Raw genomic sequence first — 22258 nt, 5'->3', positions numbered from 1 at the left:
TTTGTGGGTTCGACCCTTACTACCACTTTACTAATAATTTAGTGAGTAATAAGGAATAAATATATTTAAATTTGATACGACATACGACACCCATCAGTCAACATTTGTCACTAGACAATATTACAAGATTTCACTCTTTCATGCACAAAACCCTACTCCATGGCCGGCCACCCCTATCGACCTCTTAACCCTTTTCTTTCAAATTTAATCTCTCAATTAAGCATAAACTAGTTGTTCTCAAAAGTGGTATTGGTGACATTAAACCACTTACTCCTTTTTTATTATTTGGGGTAAGTTCACAACTTAGATTTTGTTAATTAATAGGGTAAATGTGACACCATGAATTTAAATTCCTCACATTTATTTAAATCTTTAATCATAAAATAGTGGGTTTATTTATTAGTTAATTTCTACTATTATGCTCAAAAAGTATTTTCTCAAATAAAAGTGATTAAGGTTTTCCAAAGGGTTTAACCTATTAAAAATTGCCAGCACAAATTATATTTATGCCCATAATAATATTTTTGCGATAACTATTAATTTTCCACTTAATTATCTGAGATTTAACTCGCTACGAAATTTCAGTTCGATACAAGACCAAAATTCTTGGTTTGCTTGCAAACCACGCTTTTCACGCATAGGCTAATTCTAACAACATGAAATATGATTCCCAAGTATATATTATTTATCGAAAATAATATTCATTACAAAAATTTTAGTCTCTCGTCCCTGTACTAGCCGGTGCCCAAGAAGCAAGGTGTTATAAAATTTAAATTGACTAAATATGATCCCCCCCACCCCCCCCCCCCCCCCTCCCTCGAATTATTGTCATTGTCAAATTGTGCCCCCCAAAATTTTCAGATTGTTAAAAATTTCCCAAGAACTATTCACGTTACTAAAACGTGGGATTTCCGTCCAATTTTTCTAATAGAATGATGATATGGCAGTTGCAGGCGCTAATGTGGCATTGCCATGTCAATGCATCGTGTATAATTTAAAGAAAAAATAAGATTTTTGCTCCTTGAACTATTACCACTACTAAACTGTAACCCTCAAATTTTAAAATTAGCAACATTTTGAATATTAACAAAATTGAAAAGTGAGAAAAAATTGGTTGAGGTGTTGGGTGTGTGTCTGGCTAAGCTCGAAGCTAGTTGGTTAGCGATGTCGTGGACGAGCTAGGCTCAAGCAAGTTCCCCGTGCGACATTCAACTCTAGTGTCACCTATGTCGTCATTCTACGTCTCTCCCTCTCCCTCTCAATCTCATATCTCTTATCTCTCTCATTTGTTGAGTGTCCTAGGGTATTTGGATGGTGAGAAAGTGCAAGAAAAAGAATAGAAAATCTGAGCTTTTTTTTAATTGTTAATGTCATATTTTAAATGTGAATGAATTTGAGATATTGAAATTTTGATGTGTATATATTGTAATAAAAAAAAATTGGTTGGGCTTTTGTTGTAATGAATTGAAGAGTGTTGTTGAGACTATTTGGTTGTTGCAAAAGTGAGAGAAAGTGAAAGAAAGTAAGGAAAAGTGAAAGAAAATGAGGGAAAATTTTAATATAGTTTGTTTTTATCAATTTTTTTTATTTTGTAAGAATCAATTTAATTCAAATAGATTTTCAATTTAATGATATTCTTTAATTTATTAATTTTTTTTCACTATCCAATTTTTTATTTTAATATTTTAAATTTTGTTTAATTATAAAATTTTAAAATTCGGGGGTGCGATTTAGTAGCGGTATTAGAGCATCTCCAATATAGTGCAAAAAATATAGAGCATTGCAATATTTTAGCATATTCTAAAAAACCATCACTCCAGTGGTGTTCGAAAAAGTGTGTCAAATTTGACACATGCTAAAAGTTCTATTTACTATAGTGTCAGTAATTATAACAATTTATCAATTGACAATTGATGACTAACCATAGAGCATTTTGATTAATTACTTTGAGTACATAATTTGGACAATAAAAAATGATAAAAAGAAATTACTTTTTATATATTTTCAATAAATATCAAATGAATTGTTGACTTTTTGTGTTAATTTGCATCTTATACATTGGAGTATAATTACAAGTATTAGGCCAAATATAACAAAACTCTTTTTTTGTGTTAAATTTGGCACAAAATTTACATATTGTATTGAAGATGGTCTTAGTTCAGTAGTAAAAATCTTATTTATTCTTTAAATTATATAAGTGGTATTGAACCAAACTACCACTTGACTATTTCATTAGCAAAATTAAACGAAAGTCTTATGTTGTACTAACTTGAAGAGTTAAGGATAATTTTTAACTGTCCAAAAAATTCAGAGAGACGATTTAGTAGTGGTAATACTTGGTTGAGGCAAAAATGGCATTTAACCATTTGATTTTGTTTTTACAAATATTTAAGTTTTGAATAGGATTTATATCTGTAGAGGTCCCCAATTTTTTTAAAATAAAAGTATAACTTAAGTCTCCAAACTTTATTTTGTATTACTTAGGTCCCCAAACTTACTAAATGTGTATCACATAAGTCTTTTAAGTTAGAAAATAGTTTAAATAATGTGCAACACAAATCGATTAATGACCCAGATAATTTCTAAAAAATTAACTAGGTTATAAATTGCTTTCTGCTGGGTCATAAATTATTTTATGCTATTCAATCTGTAAACGATTTTCCAACTAAAAGGACCTATATGATACTCATCTAGTAAGTTTGATGATTTAATTGATACAAAATGATGTTTGGAGACCTAAATGATATTTTTTCAGAGAAATTGGGGACCTCTTATGACGGCAAAAGTACCCAAGTTCGAGATTATGAATCTCCAATCATAAAATAATGGTTTATTATTCTATTTGATATTATGAATTTATAAATAAAAAAAATTTATAGTTAAAGTACCCAAATTATCAGAATTTGCACTTAAGTACTCAAATTTTTTTTTTGCAGCAAAAGTACCCAAATTTAACTTTTAATTTTTATCGTTAGTACTTGCCATTAACTTTGTTGTTAGATGGTAATGATGACTACTAACAATACAAGTAAAAGTTAAGTTACCGTTAAAAAAATAATTCAAATACTTAAGTATAAAATAATTCTCATATAGGAGCTTCATTTTCCCTATCGGTGGGGCTCTTCAGTGCTCTCGACCCGTGAACATTTTTCGGCGCGATTTTTTTTTTATGACCGTGTATATTGTAGCTATTTAGAGCATCCTGCAAATTTTCAGAAAATTCTAAATAGTATACAGTACCGAAAATTAGCTACAATATACACGGTCATAAAAAAAAATCGTGCCGAAAATTGTTCATGGATCGAAAATACTGAGAGCCCTACCGGTAGGGCTTAAAGTGAAGCCCCTATATGAGAATTGTCCATAATTTAAGTACTTAAGTATAACATTTGGGCTTAAAGTGAAGCTCTATATGAGAATTGTGTACATTGGGGAATTCTCCTATATGGGCTTCACTTTAAACCCTACTGGTAGGGCTCTCAGTATTCTCGACCCGTGAATAGTTTTCAGCGCAATTTTTTTTATGACCGTATATTGTAGCTATTTAGAGCATCCTGTAAATTTTTAGAAAATTCTGAATAATTTACAGTACCAAAAATTAAGTTCAAACATGTTATTGCACATGTGACTAATTTTTTTATGTGCGTAGAAAGCAACATATTTTAACATAGTTTTCGGTACTGCAAACTATTCGGAATTTTCTAGAAAATTTACAGGATGCTCTAAACAACTACAATATATACGGTCATAATAAAAATCATGCTAAAAACTGTTCACAAGTCGAGAACACTGAAAAGTCTCACCAATATGACTTAAAATGAAGCCCTTTTGGAGAATTGTCAACATTTTATATAATTTACAAATATAGAGTTTACTTTCATAACTTTTAAATGAACATATCAAAAAGTGATATTTGCGTTCAATATAGAATATTTACTTTATGTAAAGTTGTTGTCGGGGTTTCAAAATCAAAGCGGTGTCGTTTTATGCAGCGAAAGCAGCAGAAACCATCTGCTTCTTTTTGTCTGAGGTCTCTCAACTACTTAACCTCGTACTACAAAGGAACAATCACTCATTTCTCCAGTAGAAGAGAAAATTATCGGAGAGTATACTAATGGAGGGAGTTGGGTCACGATTGGGCCGAGCATCCTCCCGGTACGGCCCAGCAGCCACCGTCTTCAACGGCCCAGTTCGGAAGTGGAAGAAGAAATGGGTCCAAGTCTCCTCTTCTTCTTCTTCAACCCTCAACGCTTACAGCCACAACCCTCAATCACAATCCAATGGCACCCCCACCCCCCGCCTCCTCCTCTGCCGATGGACTCCCACCAACACTACCTCTGCCGCCGCTGCCGACGGCTGCGGCGGAGCGCAGGTGGAAGAGCCGCCGCGGAGGAAGTTTCGATATACTCCTGTAAGTTAAAACACTTGATTATGCATTAGGGTTTATGGGTATTGTTGGTTCTGCTATTATAATATGGTTTAGTGTGTGTGGTTAAGACTATGCACATGCAGATGAAATATAGATTTTTTTTTCCTTTTTGGTAAGAAGATATTTTATGGTACTCTGTTGCTGTAAAATTTTATTTGAAGAACTATGAAACAATTTTTTTGATAGAAGATTATGATCAGGGTACTATGGTGTTTAATTGTATGCTGCATGTTCGGCTGAGAGCTTAATTTTTGTAATTTAAAGTATAATGGTGATTTTCAGTTTAGGAAAATTGGGTCAAATAAAGGGCAGAGCACAGGGAAAATTGACTTCCATTATTTATCTTTAAAGTAAGACTTTTTTTAAAAAAAAGTTCAATAATCCAAGATGTGGGCATTTATTTCCCTTCTTTTTTAAGCAAGAATGATGTATGAGATTAAAAGTTACGAGTAACTATCTTTCTTCTTGGTGTTGGATTATTCACATACAAATGAAAAGTTGGGTGATTTGGCTATAACTATATTTCGATTTTCCTGGAAATAGATGCTTCGAAAAGAAATTTTGTCATTTTTTGTTTTTTTTGTTTTTTTGTTTTTTTGTTTTTTTATGTAGAAGACGATCATTAGAGTGCACTACTGATTTATTCTTAAGCGGCATGCTCAACTGAGAACCTGATTTATGTATTTTAAGGAGTAAATGGTATGCTGCTTTGTTTGCAAAGAGCTAGATAGATTTTGGGTATCTTAAGAGCAGAGAAAATGAAATTCGATTTCTATTATTTGACTTTTTTTTTTTTTTAAAATAATAATTTCTATGTAATTTCATTGTGAAGATTGCTGTGCTGGAGGAACAGAAGAGGGTGGCTGAGAAAAAGATGGAAGATGAAGAGAAAACAAATGAGATGGTGGACCATTCGACAACTGGGCCAACAACCATGAGTGATGAGAAGCATGGAAAGCCAAATACCGATGATGTTTTGAAGGAAGAAACCGATGTGATAACTCTAAACTTAAAACTCTTAATTAATCTCTTGTTTTGGAACCCTTACTTTGTAGAGTGGGGGTAAACATGCATATCTTAAAATTCTATCAAGTTTGGAGTTTGTTCTCTTCATACTTTTAACACTGAAATATCTCTTACCCAGTGGCTACTTGCTTCAGATTAGCTTTCATTCTGTGGATTTTTGTTTTACAGGCTTGTAGTGCTGAAATATGATTGGTAAAGATTTAAAATGCTCTCGATGTTAATATACAATGATGCATTAATAATACCTCCTCCATACGGTTGAATTGGTAATTAGAAGTAGAATAGCATAAAATCATTCACTTGCATCTGCGGCCTGTTACACAATGTAGGCATTCCTGTTAAGTTATACTCAACTTTTATGGCTTTGGCTGTTATGTTATGCTTTCTTGTAAGTTGTAAGTCACACTGCCATATCATGCCACATTGCTGTAATCATTGTTTTCTTCATAAGTGCAAGATGTGGTTAGTGCTAGACGTTGGTGTTAATGTCGTTTGCCAATATTCTTCCCTTAGTCTGGCCATTTTCTTTTATTTCTTCTTTGATTATCAGGGTTTTTATTATTAAATATATGAATGTGTGGTAAAGTATTTGTTCTGTACATTGTAAGCAGGTAACAGAGATGAATGGAGTCCAGGATTCAAACCTGAGCACTTTGGATTTGGGATTGGGCCTAAACAGCCCCAATGACAACTCGGATGACGTTGACGAGACCAAGGAGTCTAGCGTGCTTCAGTCAATGGATGAGGCGTAGAGCATCCCTTTCACTGAAGTTGCTTCATTCAGTAACATAAAGTTGGCCTTTTATCTCACTTTTGTGCCAACTGCATATCCTAAATCTAGTGTGATAACCCTTATATTGTGATTAAGCTGTAGGCGTAGTTTCTAGCTTTTCAGTGTACATTGATGTTAGCAAGTAGTACATAATGAAAGGCACGTAATACCTAAAACTCAATTGTCTGTATATACCTTTTGAGGCTATTGAACTCCTTTCTATGTAATTTCTGAAGTAGTACTGTAAATCCTGTTTGTGTTATCTTCAATGCAGCTATCCAATCAAAGTTCTGGAGTAGCAGTGTCAAAGGAGAATTATCATCAAAAGTGTAAAATAAATGGTAACTACGTTTCCTCTGCTCAAATGTATAGTATCTATATATTGAACTCTTGAAATTTCCCTTACCTACATTTGGAATTGAGGATTGAGGAAAGAAGATAGAATAAGTAGGGGAGATAGAAAAGAAAATGTATTTATCTTAAAAGAAAATAATACGAGGATTGAGGAAAGATTTAATAAAAATCTCTCCAATTTGGAAAGAGAAGAATATTAGAGGAACCTACTAATTTTTTTCTTCCCAACCAAACCAGTTTTTCTATCCTCTCCTTTTCTCTTCTTCCAGACTTTCTTTCCTCCCCTTAGCTTTAGTACGATTCGTGCTATTTTATGATTCTCTTTTAACCCACCGCTGGTTTGTAGTTCCTGACTAAATTATAGACCAGATACCAAAACAAATATGCCAATATTATGTTAAAAGACTCGGCATACTCCGCATGCAAATAAAAGGTTGGAACTTTGGCCCGGAAACCACTGATAATATATAACCGATCCTTCAAATATAGTGTTTAAAGCAACAAACAGCTACGCTTCATTGTTTTAGGCGTTTACAAACCTCTAAGTTGTATTAGTGAAAATAAAACCAAAGCCCTCTTGCTTTGTCCCACTGTTTTTACAACGAAACCATAAATAACAGGCCCAGATATGATTAAGGGGAAGAAATAATTGGTTTTTGTACTGTGAAGAAAATCTAACTAGAAAAATTTATTGTTTATTGTTAATACAATTCTGGAAACATTGCAAAATTTTCTTGTTGACAACCCGCAAGCCAAGTCAAGCTTGAGGGTCCTCATCAGCAGCGCTTTGTTAATCATTCATTCCTTATCAGCTGAATCATTCTCTACTTCTTGAGTTACACCAACTTCAGCTGGCCGAACAACTCTATCATAAAGCATGTAACCGGACTGCAATACAAAAAAATCAACAAAATTGTCACACACACACATATATATATAATTTTTGTTTAAATTTAAAGATAAATAAATAAAAATATTTAGTTTCTTGTATTTCTCTAGTTTTCTGTTTGTTTCCAAGGTTTTTATCCGCCATAAGCGAGGGTTTTCAATAACTTTGGGAGAAGAATACTCATGACATTTGACATTTATCTCTTTTTCAAAAAAAAAAATAATAAATAAAAAAAACAGAATTCCTCCACAACCCCCGTCACCCACAAAAACTAAAAATCACAAGAAAAGAATAATAACAGTAATAATAGTACTAAAATGCCCAGAGAACAATTTGAAATGGAAATATTACCTTCAGAACCACAGCTACAGTTCCCGGAGGTTTAGAAGCATCTTGAAGTTGGAATACCGCATTATGTCTATGTGGATCAAATGGCTCATTAGTAGGGTCATATTTTTCTAGTCCATACTTTCTAAATACCTGAAAGCAAAAGACACTAGTTAATTATCCTGCAACCGTTTAAGCATATAAAAATGCATTCAGGCACTTGAAGATGTGTTTCATTCGCGAAACTGTGTACAAAACAAGAATTTGCATGTGATAACTAGAAGAAAGAAGTGATCTGTCACTTTTCATTTTCATTTTCAAACTATAAGGTTGACTTAAATTAAATGAAAACAAAATATTCGAACATCTAACAGTATGTCCCCTGAACTTATAAAAAGTAAAAAACAAGAAACTTCATCTATGAATGATTTGATATTGAGAGGTGTCTTGTGGTGAAGATGATATCATTTACCTCTACAAGTTGTTTTTCTGTCATTTCAACACCCTCTAGAAGTGTTTTTAAAAGTGGAGCAGCCCCAGATGAATCCTTAGATGTGTCAATCTTTGAAAAGCTTTCTTTGACAACTGAAGAAGCTCGTCCCAAATTGTCTGCAACATCAAGTAGACTCTTTGCAAAATTCTGCAACAAGATTTCAAGCAATTTGTCAAGCTAAGACTTCAACAGGCATACCAAACCTACTATTTTGAACAAGGAAACTTTAATGTGAAAATAAGATATATATGCAAATAAGCTTTGGTACCAAACCTGAATGGCAAATTTTTTCGAGTTCTCTGCTTCACGTCGTGTCCTGTCCATGACATTCTCCATTTCCGCATAGCTTCTGAGGACTTTATCTTGCATTTTCTCAATCTCTTTATGCTTCTGCTTCAAAAGCTCTTCCTTCTCAGCCACAAGTTTCACCAGATCATCTACACTCAAATCCTCGTCGGAATCTGAATCAGAAAATGCTGTTCGTTTAGTTCTTCTCCTTGTTTTCACATTATTAGACATAGTAGACTGAGAATCTGATATAGAACCTGATTCTTTTGTCTGATCAGCAACATCACTCTGCTCAGAGGCGGCTTGACTGGAGACTTTAGCATCTCCATTATTCTCTGAATTACTCCCATGTTCTTTTTCAGAAGTCTCGGGGGACGCAGAAGAAGCAAAACCAAATCTTTGAAAGGGAGAAGAACTCAGATGGAATAGAGAGACCTGGCCAGGAGCCAACTAAAGAAGAAGAAAAAACCCAAATATAATAAATTAGATAGCTTTAAAAATTTCGGAACACAACTTAAATTTTGAAAGCACAACCCTTTAAACTTCAGCAAACACAATGGTTAGATACATAAGCTAATACAACGGTTAGATACATAAGTAAGATGAAAGTTAATAAGAACCTCAGCTATATAAGCTAAAGTTGTAAATATAACCATAAAACTATATTTAATTAAGCGAACACATTAAAACAAAAAATTAGAAACTAAAAATCTGTACTTCAGACATTGTAGTAATCATGAAGCCTGCACATATACATATAATGTAACAATCTGAAAGAAGCCCAGAAAGCCAATCAAGTATTCCCCTCAAAATTTGTTATTGACATTAATCAAATAAAGGCTCTGATTCATGAGAAGTTAAACTTTTTTAATCTTGAAATAGCATACAACAATATTTTAAATAATTAAAATTGAATAGGAAAAAAGATAATAAAAATTACATTCTCATTGACAAATCCACTGCAAACCTAAAACCCTAGCAAAACCCTACAGAGAAAATAGTAAAATTAATGAGCTTTTTAGGTACCTTGATGGAGGATTCGTTGACAAGGGAATGAAACTGATTGGAGAGATTCGAAAGGTGGTTAGTTTGTGGAGAAGAGAGGAGCAAGGAGCTCGTGGGGATGGTCCTCCTGGAGACGCGAGCTAAAACCCTAGAAACGAACATCCCTACTATATTTGATGGAAAAATAAAAATGGGAATTACAAATTGAAATTATTGAATGAGGAACCAGAATGGGACGGTGAGATTATGGAGAAGGGAAAGAAAAAGAAAACGAGGGAAGGTGTGAGAAAATATTTAGAGGAAGAGGGAAAGGAGAGGAGTGCTTGGGGAAGAAGAAAATTAGGACTGGAAAGTTGAGGCTTTTGCTGTTATTTTTCTAACTGACGAAACTGCCCCTTTTTCTTAAAATCGTAAACACCACGGAGCTTGAGCCTTACGACGTCGCTGTAATTCTGTAACATAATTTACCACAAAATAATAAAAATAATTAAAGGGAAATGCATTTAACATATAAATACTTTAGATCTCATTTATATAAGAATTATAAATATATGCATAGATATGATTTTTATATAGAGATATGTAAATACAACAATGGAATCATTAAAGTACTTACGAAACGCGTAGAGGAATAATGACTACACATTTGGATTCCCTAACATTTTGTCCTTGTTGAATGTTAGGTATTGGAAGAAATCCAAATTGCTTTGAAACAAGACCACAGTCTTCCAAGTCTTTTTCTAAAACAAATTAGTGTGTGTGTGGGCAAGTCTCAACACATGAGAAGAGAATTCCTAGAGAGAAAACTAAGAGAGAATGGGCGGCTAGGTATAGAATATTAGTAGTGAATTTTTACCTTGTCAAATTCATCTTACCTAATGTATTCTATAACACTAGTATATATAGTCAATTTGCTAGGACTTAAAATATTGGAGGAAAGTAAGATAACATCACCACAAGAAATAGAATCTACACAAAATTTGAATTGACAAAGACTTTAAAAGGATTAAGAAATAACTTGCAAACTCAAGTAGAACAATGGTATTCTTCAACATTGATGAAGTTTCAAAACCCTAGGCAATATCACCACTTTGAGCAAAACTTAACCAATCCTTTGAGCCAACCAAACACAAATCAAGTCTTATGCACGTTGCAAAACACTGTCCTAATACTCTATTTCCCAGCCATCATTGATGCTTGAGGCCTTCTATTGAAGAAATGAGGATTGAGATTGAACAAGCCTTCAACTCTCTAAGTCAAGCACTTTCTTGGAGAGTTCTTGGAGAAAACTAGAGATTCTTGGAGCTAGAGAGAGAGGAGGTAGAGAGAGATTGGAGAGAGTGATCAAATTTTCCAAATCACTATTTTTGACCCTTATATACAGTAGGCACCGTCATTATATCCAACCTATAGAATTAGACTTGAAAAATACGTCATTCAGAGCATTTACGATTTTTCACGTAATACAGCAAGCGATGCATCGCCTGCTAGGGTTTTTGGAAACCCTAGGTGTTAGGCAATGTCTCGCCTCTTGGGTGGCGACGTATTGCCACCCTCCCTGACTTTGGACACTTCCAAAGGTTCTAAAAATTCTCCAAATGCCACCAAACTTTTTGGGAACCCTTAGATACTCTCATGTATCACTTTGGACCCAAATTTGCATTTTATAAGTGTCTACAATTGAAACTCAAATTCACATCTTCATTATGTGAATTCTACTAAGTGTTTTACCTTGCTTGTATTTTAACACTTATCATTTGTATTTAACCAATCATAACAATCCCCCACTTGGTTAAATACAAGCCACATTCTCTAGCTTAAATAGTTTTGTCGCATAAAATAAAGTGTCTTTCTTTTTGAACTTTATCTTAGTGAAAATACCACAAAGTATTATTGAAATCATTAGTAGCATAAAGCTTGAACCAAGTATTCCATATGATAACACCAGTGATACCTCACACACCTCCACCACATCTTTTGTTTTCTCACTTTCTCTCTCAGCACTATCATAGCCATGTGCTCATCTCTTCATAGGCTTTCCGGGGAGAAACTCCAACTCCCATGAGAGGCAGCACAACCTCTAAGTTCAAATAGGTGAAGTTCTTACAACATCTTTGCTACCTTTATAGATGCTTGTTGCACCTAACTGAACTTCATTAAAAGTCCTAGGCTTAACCCTAACTCGATAGCAACCAACACTAACCATCTCGGATGGAACTCATCATAAATTTTAGTGTTGAAACTATTCACTTATCAATGACTTGTTCTTACTCATTGAACTCTTTCCCTTGAGTTGTACAAGCTGAGAGTAGGGTTTCCATCATTGGTGAATCTATTCTTCTAGGAGTTTCAATTCCATCCCATTAGAAGTAGAACTTACTAATCTTCTCACAAGAGGTTTTGTAAATGGTTCTGCTATGTTCTCACTTGTTTTAACATATGAGATCGATACGATTCCACCTTGAATCAATTGTCTCACATATTCATGTCTTAGACTAATGTATCTAGACTTTCCATTATACACACTATTATATGCTCTAGCAAGTGCGGATTGGCTATCATAATGTATTGAAATTGTTGATACCATATCCATGGTTAAAGGAATATCCATCATGAGATTCATAAGGCACTCGACCTCTTTGCCAGTTGCCACTAAAGCTATAAACTATGCTTCCATGGTTGAGTGTGATATAAATGTTTGCTTCTTGGAGCCCCATGAGATTGCACCTTCTCCAAGAGTAAACACCCAACCGGTGGTGGAGAGATTATCTCCAATTCCCGATATCCAATTAGCATCGGAATATCCTTCAAGTATCTTTGGAAAGTTTGTATAGTGAAGACTATACTCTTTGGTACCCTTAAGATAACCAAGTATTCTCTCAATAGATTTCCAATGCTTGATACTCATATTGCTAGTAAACCTAATAAGTTTACTAAACCCATATGCAATATCCGCTCTAGTGCAATGAGCGGCGTACATTAGGCTACCTATTGCACTTGCATATTCCAATTGAACCACCGCTCTTCCTTCATTCTTTTAAAACTTCATGTTTGAATCAAATGGTGTATGTGCCTCTTTTATTTTTAGATGATTGAATTTGTCGAGCACTTTCTCAACATAGTGGGTTTGACTCAACACAAAACCCCCACTATTCCTTATAACTTTGATACCTAGAATGGTATCCACATCTCCAAGGTCTTTCATTTTAAAGTTAGAAAATAGAAACATCTTCGTTTCCATTATTCCTTTCATGTCATTACTCAAAATCAACATATCATCTACATGTAGGCATACAAGCATGACGAAGTCACCACAAGTCTTAGAGTATAAGCACTTGTCTGCATTATTGTGTCTAAATCCATTAGAAACAATGACTTTATCAAACTTCTCAAACTATTGTTTTGGAGCTTGTTTCAAACCATATAATGATTTGACAAGTCTAAACACTTTATGTTCATTTCCTTGAAGAACAAAACCTTCCGGTTGTTCCATATAGACCTCCTTCTCGAGATCCCAATTTAGGAATGTTGTTTTGACATCCATTTGGTGAACATGAAGGTTGTATATAGATGATAAGGCAAACAACAACCTTATAGAAGTAGTTCTTGCTACTGGTGCATATGTGTCAAAGTAATCTATTCCTTCTCTTTATTTGAAACCTTTGGCTACTAGCCTAGCCTTGAAGGTTTGTATGGTGCAGTCAGTATGGTATTTCTTTCTTATTACTCATTTTCACCCAATTGGTTTGGACCCCTTTGGAAGGTCAACCGATTCCCAAGTGTGGTTTGACATAATTGAATCCATTTCATCATTAATTGCTTCCTTCCAAAAAGTGGAGTCCCTAGAGGACATTGCTTCCTTAAAGGTTTTAGGATCATCTTCTATTTGAAGTACTATTGGTTGTTTCCAAGTAACTTCCTCATTATTACCTTCAACAAGGTATAGTGTCTCTATTGGAGAACAATTCTCATTTGATCCCAAATCTTTGAGCATTTGGCTCCTTCTAGCCAATTGAGGTTGCTCACCAACTATTCTAGGAGTCTCCTCTTGAGGCTCTCTAGTTTGAGTTGGTTCTAACTTGTTGTCATCGCATGACATGTTCTCAAAGAACTCAACCTCTCTTGATTCAATTATTACATTAGACCCCAAGTCTAATAATCTATAAGCTTTGCTATTTTGGGCATAACTCACAAATGCACATCTTATAGCTCTTTTACCCAACTTGGTTCTTTTTGGATCAATGCTCTTGCAATAAGCAAGACACCCCCACACTTTAAGATAACCAATGTTTGGTTTCTTTCCTTTCCATAACTCATATGGAGATATATTATTTTTCTTCATAGGAATACATTTCAAAATATGACAAGTGGATAGCAAGGCTTCACCCCCACAAACTAAAATTCAATTTAGAGTGTAATAGCATAGCATTAATCATCTCAATAAATGTTCTATTCCTTCTTTCTGCTATACCATTTTTTTGTGGAGTATAAGTGTAACGCCCTGGATAGCCAAGACCGTTACACTGTGTGTTTATAAAGTGCCAGACTTGCTAATCAAGTCATTTAAGTAAAATCGTGTCATTGAAACTAAAAAGGATCTAGGGTTAAAAGCGTTTTGGTCTCAAAAGCCACATTTTCATTAAAAAGTATCATCTGTTACATGGGATCCCAAAAATATTAAGTTTAAAGACCGTCTACAAAAGACTCAAGGTTTATATACAACAACCGGCCATGCTAAGGCAAAACAAGTACGGTGATCCCTGTTCTGGTCCACTCCTCAACCGTGACGGTCGAACCGCTGGCTATGTACATTCCACCTCAGAGCTCTCCACCTCAGGCTTGGTCCAGCTTGCCCTTGCCTTTACCTGCACCACGTAGCACCCGTGAGCCAAGGCCCAGCAAGAAAACACAACAACAATAGAGCATGAACAACTAGCAGACAAGTTAACATCTCACATTGCTTCACATAAACTCAGATATATCATCGGTCAGTATAATCAAGTATTCCACATACTAGGCATATCAGTTCATAACATACACAATTCACAAATGATAACCAGGGCTAGTGCCCTCGGGCTGCCCCCTCCGTTATCCCGTTGTTCTTGGCTCCCAGTGGCCAATTCGCGCTCTGTGCGCTAAAATCATGTACGGCACTCTTAGACCGCTATTACATGTCCCATGGCGTAATACCAACATTGACACGATATAACTTTCGGGAGCACTTAGTCCCATCACTATCGTGCAACCGGGTGCGGTTTTCTTACCTTTCAATACACTAGTTTCTGATGCCACGAAGCCGCGAGCACGGTCCACTACCTCGAGCCTTTCCAAAGACCTAATCACAACACAAATGAAACATCCTTTGTCATTAACCAATCCAAAACTACTTCCCGGAACCAATCCCACACTCTCGGAACCCCCAAATCCCTAAAACAATGCACCGAAGGCATCCCCCGAACCCCCGGAGCAAAGGCTCAAAATTGCAAAATCCCATGTCCTGAAATTGGCCTAGTGCCGCGGCGCAGCCCTATAGGGCCGCGGCGCCCAGCAAGTCAAAGAGCTTGCTCTGCCCAGAAACAGCCTCGCGCCGCGGCGCCCCTTCGCGAACCCAGAATTCTGGGTTTTCCCCTGCGTTTTTCCCGAACCCAAATCACTCCAAATCACCCCAAACTCATACCTAAGCCCCAAAACCAACTCAAAACCCCAAATAAACCTTTCAACAACCTACAAACATCATAATCTAGCTCAGTTATACAACCATTCACAGAATTCACACTTAAATTTCAGACTCAAACACTTAAACCAAAACTTGAGAAAAGTACAAACCAGACCTCTAAATCCCTAAATCATAACAGCTACGAGATTGCAAACATGTTTAATACCCTTACCTCAATCAGAAATTCAACTTGAGCTTCCTCCAACCCAAGCTTTAAACTGAGTTTCCCCTTGACAAACCAGCTGAATTTTCATGCAAAACAAGCCATGGCTATCTTTCAATTCCTTTCAAAATCAAATTCAGAACTTAACAAAACAGGGACCAAATCCTTACCTCAGTATAAACCTTGATATGTGCTTGATTCCACACCCTTAAGCCTTTTATTAGCCTCAAAGAACACAGCTCAACTCCTCTTCCACTTTGCCTTCTAGGTTCTTGATTCTCCCTTTCCTTCTTGATCTTTCTAGCCTTCCAAGGTCTTAATTTCAGTTATACTTAGCATAAAAGAATCGTGTATATCCTTTCCCCTCAGCCAAAGCCATCTATACCATGGCCAAAAGACTACCTTATCCCTCCACTAATATCCCTTTCCAACTAAACCTCAAGGGCACTCTTGTCCTTTTACTTACTTTACAATTCTACCACTTTTCCAACAAAACCTGTTACTCTCTATAGTTACTAACAGTTACACAAGTTACCATTTTACCAGTTACCATTATCTAGCTTTCTAGGACCGTCTCGGCACGTACATCACATTGATATCACCACACCCACATGGTACAAATCACATAGCATAATTATCACATAACATAATACACATAGTCATATAACATGCTTTAAATCATAGTCACGCATCTTAATCATTAAAATCACACACAGTTCCCATTATGCCCTCCAGTCACACTAATCAAGGCCCTTAAGCCTAATTAGTGAGTTTGGGTCGTTACAATAAGGGGTTTTACATTCATGAATTATTCCATGTTCTTCACAAAACAAGTTAAATTCATTTGAAAAATATTCATCACCCTTATCACTTCTAAATATTTTAATTTTCCTTTCAAGTTTATTTTCAACTTCCGCTTTACACACTTTAAATACATCAAATGCTTCATCTCTATTTTTTAGCAAATATACATATGTGAACCTAGAGCAATCATCAATGAAAGTAATAAATATCTACTTCCTCCTCTAGTCAACATTCCATTAAGTTCACATAAATCACTATGTATCAAATCTAACAACTTAGAATTTCTTTTTGTTGAGATTGGTTAAATATAATAGTTAAGTTGTTTACACGTTGAGGTGCAAAACACTTAACAATTTTCACTTAAAGAGAAGTGAGAATATGAGATTTTGTAGAAGACATCTAAAAGTGACTTTTATGGGTCTAAAGTGATACAATGAGGTATCCAAACATTCACAAAAAGTTTGGTAACATGTGGAGCAATTTTAGAACCATTGGAGAGGTCCAAAGTCAGAGAGGGTGGCGATACGTCGCCCCCTAAGTGGCGTAGCATCGCCTAAATTCGAATGGTTTCAAAAGCCCTAGCAGGCAATGCATCACCTGAACGATCTTTTAGGGCCATATAGTTTATGCAAAATGCTCCAAATGATGTGTTTTAAATGCTCTAATCATATTGGTTAGACTAATGATGATGCCTACACTATATATATGGGATATTAGAGTTGAAAAGTCTTGATCATACTTTCCAACTCTCTCTCTGAAACTCATTCTCTCTCTAGCTCTCAAGACCAAAGTTTTCTCCAATGGTTACTTGACTTGCATGAGTTTCAAGGCTTGTTCAATCTCAAATCTCATTTTACTTATTTGAAGCTTCAAGCAATTGGGAAGGCTTGGAATAGAGATTTTGGACAACAATATTCTTATTATGTATAAGCCTTAGAAGTTCTCCAAATTTGAAGATTCAAGTTGCTCAATACAAATGTTGTATCTCTCTAACCCTAATCTTGTATTTTATCATTCTATTATATTTTTCATTGTTAGTATTGATGATTAAATGTATCTAAGTTCATCTTATCATCATTTAATCATTTAGTTCATTATATTCAAGATTAACATTCATATCATAAACATGTTTATTTGATTATCAAGAATTGTCTTCATACTTTGAATTTGAATCTTGATCAACATCTAGGGTTTGGAATATTGTATTATTATCATAATTCATTGTTGATTTGCAAAAGGTAAAGCCATATATTCCCAACAATCAAAAAATATATTTCTAATTACTTTCATTTTGTGTTTTGCATAATCAACAATGAGGGAAATTGATTCATCTTTTACAACCTTCAAATCATTGTTTCAAGATTTGGTTTGTGTTGGAAACATAACCATGAAAGATCAAAGAAAGTTCTATTTGGATATGCTCTACATGAATGTGGATATGGATTTAAAGTCTTCATCAATAAAGGATGAGACAACTCAACGGGATTACATGCTTACGGAGATTGGTATCATCAAGTTCCTTATTTCTAAATGTGTTGATTTCAAGAATTTGAATGAAATGTGTTTGCTGCCATATTTTTGTGAGTTTGAGATTATCGTTTATATTAAGAGTACAATGGCGAATGCTAATAAAAAATTCAAAGGTTATTGTTGTACTTGTTTGTAGCGTCTCAGAATTTTACTTATCTAGATAGTAGCTAGTAGTAGCTTGTACTATGTTAATTTCTGTGGATTTTGGTTCAAGCCGGGACTTAGTTGGAAACTCATAGCAACAGTTATAGATTTTATAAGTTTAACCTATAGTTTAGAAATATTAATTATAACATAAGGTTTGATTAATATTGTTGGTCCTAGAAATATTATTTATTATAACCTAAGGATTAGATAGAATTAATAAGAGTGTGACACTTGTCACAAGCATGTTTATTAAGGATTTAAGTATTTTTGATGAATAGTTTAATTAAAAGAAAGATCTAGAAGCTCTAGAACCTTCCAACAACTGTTAGGATCACATTTTTACTCAATAAAAGTTGTTTAATCAATTCAAAATATTTTGAAAAAGTGCAAATACGTGTTTGATATATCAACATATGTCAATATATCGCAGCTATAGGGGCCGATATATTGCCTATGGGAGATACAGAAAACACGTCGACTTCGCACGAACAAAAGCACGAAGGCTCGGGGTATAGGTCCAGGTGATATATCGCCTAGGGTGGGCAATATATCGTCCTCTGGGAGATATTTTTGAATAATTGAGGATTTAAGATTTAGAAACAGCCTTAACCACTTGGACTTGCTCTTGAACGATTTTGATCGAGTTATGGGCATATGTTGAACAAAAATTCAAATATTTTTCATTTTATATTCATTTATTTATTCAAATTAAAAGGGGTTAGTTTCACTCCTTGAACTCTATAAGTAGGACCTAGTACTCAGCCATTTCACTCATCATTCAAGCATTGTTCAGAGCCTCCAACCTGCTAAAATTATTATAGAGAGAAACACTTGGGTTTTGGGTTAAAAGCTTTTCCAATCTAAGCTTTTCTAAACACTTGGGAAGTAAGATATAGTGTTATTTTTGTATCGAGGTGTAGATCAAAGTCATAATTCATTCAAGGTATTCTTATCCTTAAGTTCAGTTCTTCTTGGTTCTTTAGTTTTCTTTTGTTTTCATTCAGATCCTAACTCTTTGTTATGATTCTTGGTTAGGTGTTTAAGTTCTTTGAAACTTAAGGTTTTTCGGTAAGTTTCTATCTTGATGGTTTAGTTCTCTTTTTCATCTCCATTTCTTTAGAAAACTCATGGTTTTTACTGTTGGTTTTAGGAGTGTTCCAATCACATTCTTGTCTCCATATCCCGGTTTTTGGTAAGGAAAAATAGGTTAGATTATATGTGTTTATATGTTTATGTTATGATATGTTATGTTTTATGATATATGTTGTAGTCCTTGGGCATATGACTTGCTTAGATAGCAAGCCCCAAGAATTTTTATCATTTTTGTGGTTTAGAGTTATGATTTACCCTACCTCGATTAGTAGACAGAGGACCTAGATGAGTTATCATATACTATAGTTGTGATCTAACCTACCTCGATTAGTAGACTGAGGACCTAGATGGTTTTATCACATACCACATTAATGAGTTAATGACCATTAATATTGTAGTCCTATATGATATACATTTTTATAGTCATATGTTTTATAGTATATGATTTATGATATAGCCTTATGTTTTATGATTTATGACATGTATGTTTTTAGTAGATTTTCCTTGTTGGGCATTAGGCTCATTCCTTTCTTTTTAGATGGTGCAGGAAAATGAGCATTGTAACGCCCTATTTCCTTAGAGTCGTTACTGAGTGAGTTTAAAACGTGCTTATAACTCGCTAATCGAGGTTTTAAGATAAACGTGTAATTAAATCATAAGCAAAGACATAAACTTTGAAAATAAATCCATTTACTGAAACTCATAAGATAATTGACATTTGGGATCCCAAAATACTGTTTATAAATATTTACAACTCAAAATATATTTAAAGTCGACTAAACGACAAAATAGGATTCTTTACAAACAACTTTCCAAAAATACCCCTGGCCGTGGCAGCCAGGTAGACCAGACATGTACGCGCTACCTCACGCTCTCCATACTCATGGTCGGTTGACTTTCTCTTTGCCCTTACCTGCACCACAGAGCACCCGTGAGCCGAAGCCCAGCAAGAAAACTCCACATAGATATACACCATATGCATATAAACCACTCAGCATACAACAAATTCGCCAACCAGCTAAACATATACGGCCTAGCCGTCCCAGGTGCTTACCAGGCCCTGGGTTGCGATCTTCACCGTAAGGATATCTCAGGTATCCTTTAGGGTCCTACCCTGGCAACTTGCACTTCGCGTGCTAAACGTTGCTCCCGGCCCCTTGCCGTTCTCGGCCTTCGCCGTTCCCGGCCCTACCCGATCATTCACATATACGCATACATAGCATAATTTAAACATAACTTAAACACATACTAACATATTCAATAGGCTACACCCAACACATAATCATATAGGGACGTGCCCTGCAACACAACTATGGGGCCTCGCCCTGCTCTATGGGTACAACAGTTCTCTTACCTATGTCCCGAGCTTCTTGTGCACCGAAGTCACGAGCACGGTCCTCTAACTCGAGCCTCTCCAAAAACCTAGTCACAACACATATAAAACACTCTTTAATACTAACCAATCCAAAACCATTTTCCGGGATCAATCCCGTGCTCTTGGGACCTCCCGCTTCCCAAAAAAAAGTAGCGGTAACATCCCCCGAGCCCCCTGGGCAAAAGCCCTAAAATTGAAATTTTCCCTTGCCCAGAAATGGCCTAGAACCGCGGCGCCCAGAATGGCCCTCGACCCCTGCTGCAGCCTAGCGCCGCGGCGCAGAAGAACAGGGCCGCGGTGCCCCTTCGCGAGCCCAGAAATCTGGGTTTTCCCTTGCATTTTCCTCGAGCCAAAACACTCCCAAATCATTCCCAATGCATGCCTAAGCATCAAATTCAATTTAAAACCTCAAATAAACCATCTAACAACTCATAAACACCAACGACAAACCTAAATACACAATCAAACTCAAGAATCACTTAGTGGTTCAAAATTCTCAAAACTTAAACCAGCCTTCAGAAATTCTAAACCAAACTAGAAATAAATTTCAATCAAGCATAGAATTCGTACCTCAAATTTTGATTCGTCCTTGAGCTGCTTCCCAACCAAATTCCAAGCTTATTTCAACTCATCCAACTGAACCTAACCATAATTCACCCCAAGAATCCACCAAACCAAAACACACCATTTTAACTATCAATTCTTGACATTCTTAATTGAATTTTACAATATAGTTACTCAGAATTCTCTTACCTCAGTGAGTAAAGCAGTCCTCTAAATTTCTGGCCTCAACTCCCTTCTAGACTCCACAAAATTCAGAATCCCCTTTCCTTCCTTTCTTGATTTCTCTCTAACTTTCAGCAAAAAACAAGGTTTTGTCTAAGTGTAAAACATGAATATCTTCCCTTCTTAGTTGTGGTTATCTAAATCCAAGCCAAAAGACCCCTTTGACCCTCCATTTAACCCATACCCTATCTAATCCTCAAGGCAAATTAGACTTTTCTTATCCTTTTACAAAATTACCATTTTTATCACTTAGAGTAGCTATCCTCACTGGTTACCAATGGTTACTCAAACCACTAAAATACCATTAACCATTAATTAAATGTCCCCAACTAAATCTATAAAATTTCCCAAAATACCCCTAGGCTCCTCCCGAGTCGGGTATTAGATCCCGTTGTGACTTTAAGCGGTTTAGTTCTCTAGGACCGTCTCGGAACGTGCATCACAAATATATTATGATTATATCACATATATCACATACATTACATTTATGCCCTCAACGGGCTAAAGATTACCAATTCGCCCCTAACAGCCAAATGGGGCCCACATGCATATTTATTTCACCTAAACATGCATTCTAACCACATATTCATTAAATTCACGTAGATTAATACAATATAACAATTAATGCCCTCCAGGCACACTAATCAAGGCTCCAAGCCTTATTAGCAAATTTGGGTTGCTACAAGCATGGAAGGCGGGAAGGATTTGTGGCAGCTTGACATGTGTGTTGAGGATGAATGGATTGAATGGACTGTTGGAAGATCGAGGATGACGTTGTTTTTAAGTCTTTTGATTTATGTTTTTATGTATTTCTGCACTTAGTCTTTTAAACAATTGATTTGATGTTTATGTTTTATAACAATAGGATCTCATACCATATTTTGTATTTGGTACAATATTTTGGGTTTTAAATAAAGTTATGTTATTTCATATGTGTGTGTTTCAAATTAGTAGCTATATCATAGTAGTTTTTAATGGTCTGAGGTCTTAGAAATAGTCGGGGCATTACATTGTTTTGTTTGTAAAGTTATTGATCATCATGTGAGATATGAAAATTGTAAA

The 22258-nt window shown here is 35.4% G+C and overlaps 2 protein-coding genes across 3 annotated transcripts; one reads left to right on the top strand and one right to left on the bottom strand.

Moving 5' to 3' along the window:
• Positions 1–4009: 4009 nt before the first annotated feature.
• LOC133782361 (uncharacterized) lies at positions 4010–6525 on the top strand. Its single transcript, XM_062221637.1, has 3 exons — positions 4010–4411; positions 5262–5423; positions 6067–6525. Exons 1-3 carry the CDS (start codon positions 4115–4117, stop codon positions 6205–6207), a joined length of 600 nt encoding a protein of 199 aa, XP_062077621.1. The 5' UTR covers positions 4010–4114; the 3' UTR covers positions 6208–6525.
• A 517-nt stretch (positions 6526–7042) lies between these two features.
• Positions 7043–9951, bottom strand: LOC133782360 (grpE protein homolog 2, mitochondrial-like). Of its 2 annotated transcripts, XM_062221636.1 has the most exons (6): positions 9605–9948; positions 8836–9028; positions 8564–8751; positions 8270–8437; positions 7822–7950; positions 7043–7469 (listed from the first exon to the last, which is right to left on the bottom strand). In XM_062221636.1, the coding sequence occupies exons 1-6, from the start codon at positions 9743–9745 to the stop codon at positions 7380–7382; spliced, it is 909 nt and encodes a 302-aa protein (XP_062077620.1). In that variant the 5' UTR covers positions 9746–9948; the 3' UTR covers positions 7043–7379. The 2 variants fall into 2 exon arrangements, with proteins under 2 accessions (XP_062077620.1, XP_062077619.1); XM_062221635.1 differs by having other exon boundaries at positions 8564–9028; positions 9605–9951.
• Between the last annotated feature and the right edge of the window lie 12307 nt (positions 9952–22258).

Source organism: Humulus lupulus, chromosome 6, assembly GCF_963169125.1.
Source record: "Humulus lupulus chromosome 6, drHumLupu1.1, whole genome shotgun sequence".
Classification (NCBI taxonomy): domain Eukaryota; kingdom Viridiplantae; phylum Streptophyta; class Magnoliopsida; order Rosales; family Cannabaceae; genus Humulus; species Humulus lupulus.
Note: the sequence above shows the minus strand (reverse complement) of the source record. Positions and strands in the feature narration are given on the sequence as shown.

Coding starts and splice junctions, on each gene's coding strand:
- LOC133782360 (XM_062221635.1), bottom strand. CDS start 9,745: ATGTTCGTTTCTAGGGTTTTAGCTCGCGTCTCCAGGAGGACCATCCCC. Junction 8,438..8,563: donor CGAAAAAATTTGCCATTCAG/GTTTGGTACCAA, acceptor ATCTTGTTGCAG/AATTTTGCAAAGAGTCTACT. Junction 7,951..8,269: donor CAGAAAAACAACTTGTAGAG/GTAAATGATATC, acceptor TTTTGCTTTCAG/GTATTTAGAAAGTATGGACT.
- LOC133782361 (XM_062221637.1), top strand. CDS start 4,115: ATGGAGGGAGTTGGGTCACGATTGGGCCGAGCATCCTCCCGGTACGGC. Junction 4,412..5,261: donor GGAAGTTTCGATATACTCCT/GTAAGTTAAAAC, acceptor TTCATTGTGAAG/ATTGCTGTGCTGGAGGAACA. Junction 5,424..6,066: donor TTTTGAAGGAAGAAACCGAT/GTGATAACTCTA, acceptor CATTGTAAGCAG/GTAACAGAGATGAATGGAGT.